This window comes from Triplophysa rosa, linkage group LG1, assembly GCF_024868665.1.
Source record: "Triplophysa rosa linkage group LG1, Trosa_1v2, whole genome shotgun sequence".
Lineage (NCBI taxonomy): Eukaryota > Metazoa > Chordata > Actinopteri > Cypriniformes > Nemacheilidae > Triplophysa > Triplophysa rosa.
In genome coordinates this window covers 8,056,127-8,058,948 of record NC_079890.1, presented here as the reverse complement: position 1 = coordinate 8,058,948, position 2,822 = coordinate 8,056,127, and the positions used below count along the sequence as shown (strand labels likewise).

Sequence of the window (2,822 nt, the reverse complement as noted above, 5' to 3'; positions counted from 1 at the left end):
CTGTAAAGAAATCTTCAAATTCGCTCAGGATATCTTTTGAAGTTTCTCCTTTTATCTCACAAGTCCTCTTAATTATTCCCAGGGCGGTGCACGATTCTCTTCCTAGAATTGCACATGCATCTTGCTGTATGACTTGAAAGTCTAGTATATACTAGTTAGAATTTTTAAGGCAGTCCTGCATGTTCAGAAATTTGAAGAGACAATTTGCTCAAAAGTAATATAAGGTTTTATTTATCAGATGTGAAAAGCTGCAACAAAGCTTTGGGTTGTCAGACGACCTCCAAAAAACCAACAACCCAGATCATTTCCTGACATGCATATTTATACAGTATGTGACGTCGTTCTATCTTCTGACTCCTCCCCTGCCTTGTAAGGAGTGCTGCTCTCTCTCTCCACAGATCACCGTGTACCACGTGTATCTGAGCCTCCCATCCCATCTCCTCCTCACTTCGCCCACGTAATGCCCACACTTTGCATCACTTTCTGTAGATAATGGACCACCTACACAGGTTACAGAGAGGACAAGTGTGTATTTGTTTATTAATATTTTGTGTTAAATTAGTTTTTTCTAGCTATAGAGAAAAAAATGTTGTGTAAAAGATAAGCTGTGCTTCTGTGTATAGAATTACCTGCCAGGGCTGCAGGTTGGTTATGTCAGCACATGTATTCTCACTGAATGGTCCTCTCCCCTCCTCACACTGCATCAGGTCATGAAGTGCATGTGCCAGAGCATAAACTGCCTTATACACATTATATGAAGCCCTCAGCTCTGATACATCAGTGTAGGCCGTGTTTGTACTGCTCAGATCCTCTTGACCTGTACACAGCTTTTCTCCTTTTTCTATGTCTGCAGTTTCAAATTTGCATCCGAACATTTTCTCCCAAAAGATTCTCACCATGTTGTTTTTTGGATTATTGTCAGGACGGAGGTAATGCAAAAAGTCATGGAGTCCCTGGATCTCTCCACGGCGGATGGCGATGCCCAGTGTGCCCCCCAGGACGGGCAGAAGACGTGGAGTGTGAAACACAGGAGAGGTGGCCCAAGCTTCACTTGCAATCCACTGCCTGCCTGTCACATTCTTTAGAGTCACCTCATCCATCAAGGGCAACAGATAAGCCTCAGTGGAGAAAACAACCACCACTTTAGCCGTAGAGGCCTGAATTCCTTCCACTATGCGCTTTATATCTCTGCGGTTGTTATCACGGGGCAGCATTTCAGAAAAGCCAACACACCCTCCAAACAACTGCACCTCTTGATGGAAGGATTGAGCGGCATAGATTCCATAATCATCATCACTATAAAGGAGACCGACCCATGTCCATCCAAAATGTCTCAAGATCTGCATCATAGCCCTCACCTGGAAGGCATCGCTGGGGATAGTTCTGAAAAAAGAGGGATATTTCTTCCTGTCACTCAGACAGGAGCAGGTGGCAAAATAGCTAACCTAATAGAAGAGACACAAATATGAATCAAATCAAGTCTTAAAAAAGTGTTATATCTTTTACAAAATTGTGTCTATTAATCCATACATTCGCTTTTAACGCTTAAAAAATATTGCCTACATCTTACCATAGGCACTCGAAACAGCCCCAGCACACTGGAGATCGCAATGGAGTGAGTGGACCCTGGATCCCCGACAATAGCAATCACTGGTGGTGGTCCAGTACAGTCGAGGTTGGAGATGGACTCCTCTGTCCCACTGACCAGAGCTGTTGCAGCACGAAATGCCACTCCGAGCTTTACACAGTTGTCATACAGATAGTAACCAAGAGTGATGTTAGGCAGCAGACTGGGATTTTTATTGATCTCCTGTAATGCAAAAACCATAGTCTGTGCCTGCTGGAAGCTTGCCATATCAAATCTAAAAAAATGCAAGAGAAAAATGATATTTAATTTTTGATTTACAAAGATACAATAAATTCATAGATACTGTATTGTAGATCCAACATAAATCAGTCTTTTTACTTTTAGTATTGTTTAAGATTCCTCAATCATGAATTATAATTTTCATTTAATTTGCAGAAGGCACATGTTTGTTTCTACATTTAACAAAGCACATACTAACAAAAACTATATGCAATTGCTAAAAAAGCATTTTTCTTTAGTCTCTTTCAATTTGTTTTTTTGCACTCATGCCCAGCTGTCCTTATTCAGTTTGGCTCCAGACTCACTGCTCACAGTATGGTGGATCTGGCTCAGTTCTGAAGCTCAGTTCTGGGAACACTGTGAGAAAATGAACCTCAAACAGGCCTCCGAGTATTAGATCTCCATCCTGATACATCCCGTTCAACTTGAAGCGTCCTTGAAGCCGACATGTGCCTGCACTGACCACTGACACTACAGAAATGCAGTTAATGGACAGGTACAGACATAGAGTGATCCACATCTCTCTCTCTTGCTATCATACCAATTCGGTTCTGTTATTTATATTAAGGATTGTACTGTATGGGGTGTTGCTTTAAACAGCAGGCGGGGCATCTCAGGAAATCTCTTTATGCTTTTTGTAAATGTAGTTTGGAGAATAGCAACTTAGTTAAAGCTGATGCACGATGTAGTTTCATTTGCTTTTATTGAATTACTCATCAGCTCATTAAAGATAGTTTTACGGTTAAAGTATGTTTTCCTTACGACTGAAAAGTCGTTGTGACGCACATATAAAAAATTACATTCATTGTTATCTGTTAATTTTATGTAGCCTTCATTTCCTCTAAAGATAAAACAGTGCAATGCAGTGCAAAAATTAAAACAAATGTGAAACTGATGTAAAAATGAATACTGAAAATTTCTTCATATTAACACAGTATATTGTTCCACTATAACT

At 40.5% G+C, this 2,822-nt stretch overlaps 1 protein-coding gene across 1 annotated transcript; it reads right to left on the bottom strand.

Moving 5' to 3' along the window:
- Nucleotides 1–444: 444 nt before the first annotated feature.
- Nucleotides 445–2,387, bottom strand: LOC130551689 (extracellular calcium-sensing receptor-like). The gene is made up of 4 exons (XM_057329575.1): nucleotides 2,173–2,387; nucleotides 1,571–1,862; nucleotides 630–1,445; nucleotides 445–501 (listed from the first exon to the last, which is right to left on the bottom strand). Exons 1-4 carry the CDS (start codon nucleotides 2,385–2,387, stop codon nucleotides 445–447), a joined length of 1,380 nt encoding a protein of 459 aa, XP_057185558.1.
- Between the last annotated feature and the right edge of the window lie 435 nt (nucleotides 2,388–2,822).

What these genes read in the sequence shown, in the direction of transcription:
- LOC130551689 (XM_057329575.1), bottom strand. Translation starts at nt 2,387, where the DNA reads ATGTGGATCACTCTATGTCTGTACCTGTCCATTAACTGCATTTCTGTA. An exon ending in GATCCACCATACTGTGAGCA is followed by an intron (nt 1,863 to 2,172) that starts GTGAGTCTGGAG and finishes GCATTTTTTTAG; the next exon opens with ATTTGATATGGCAAGCTTCC. An exon ending in CCAACCTGCAGCCCTGGCAG is followed by an intron (nt 502 to 629) that starts GTAATTCTATAC and finishes TAACCTGTGTAG; the next exon opens with GTGGTCCATTATCTACAGAA.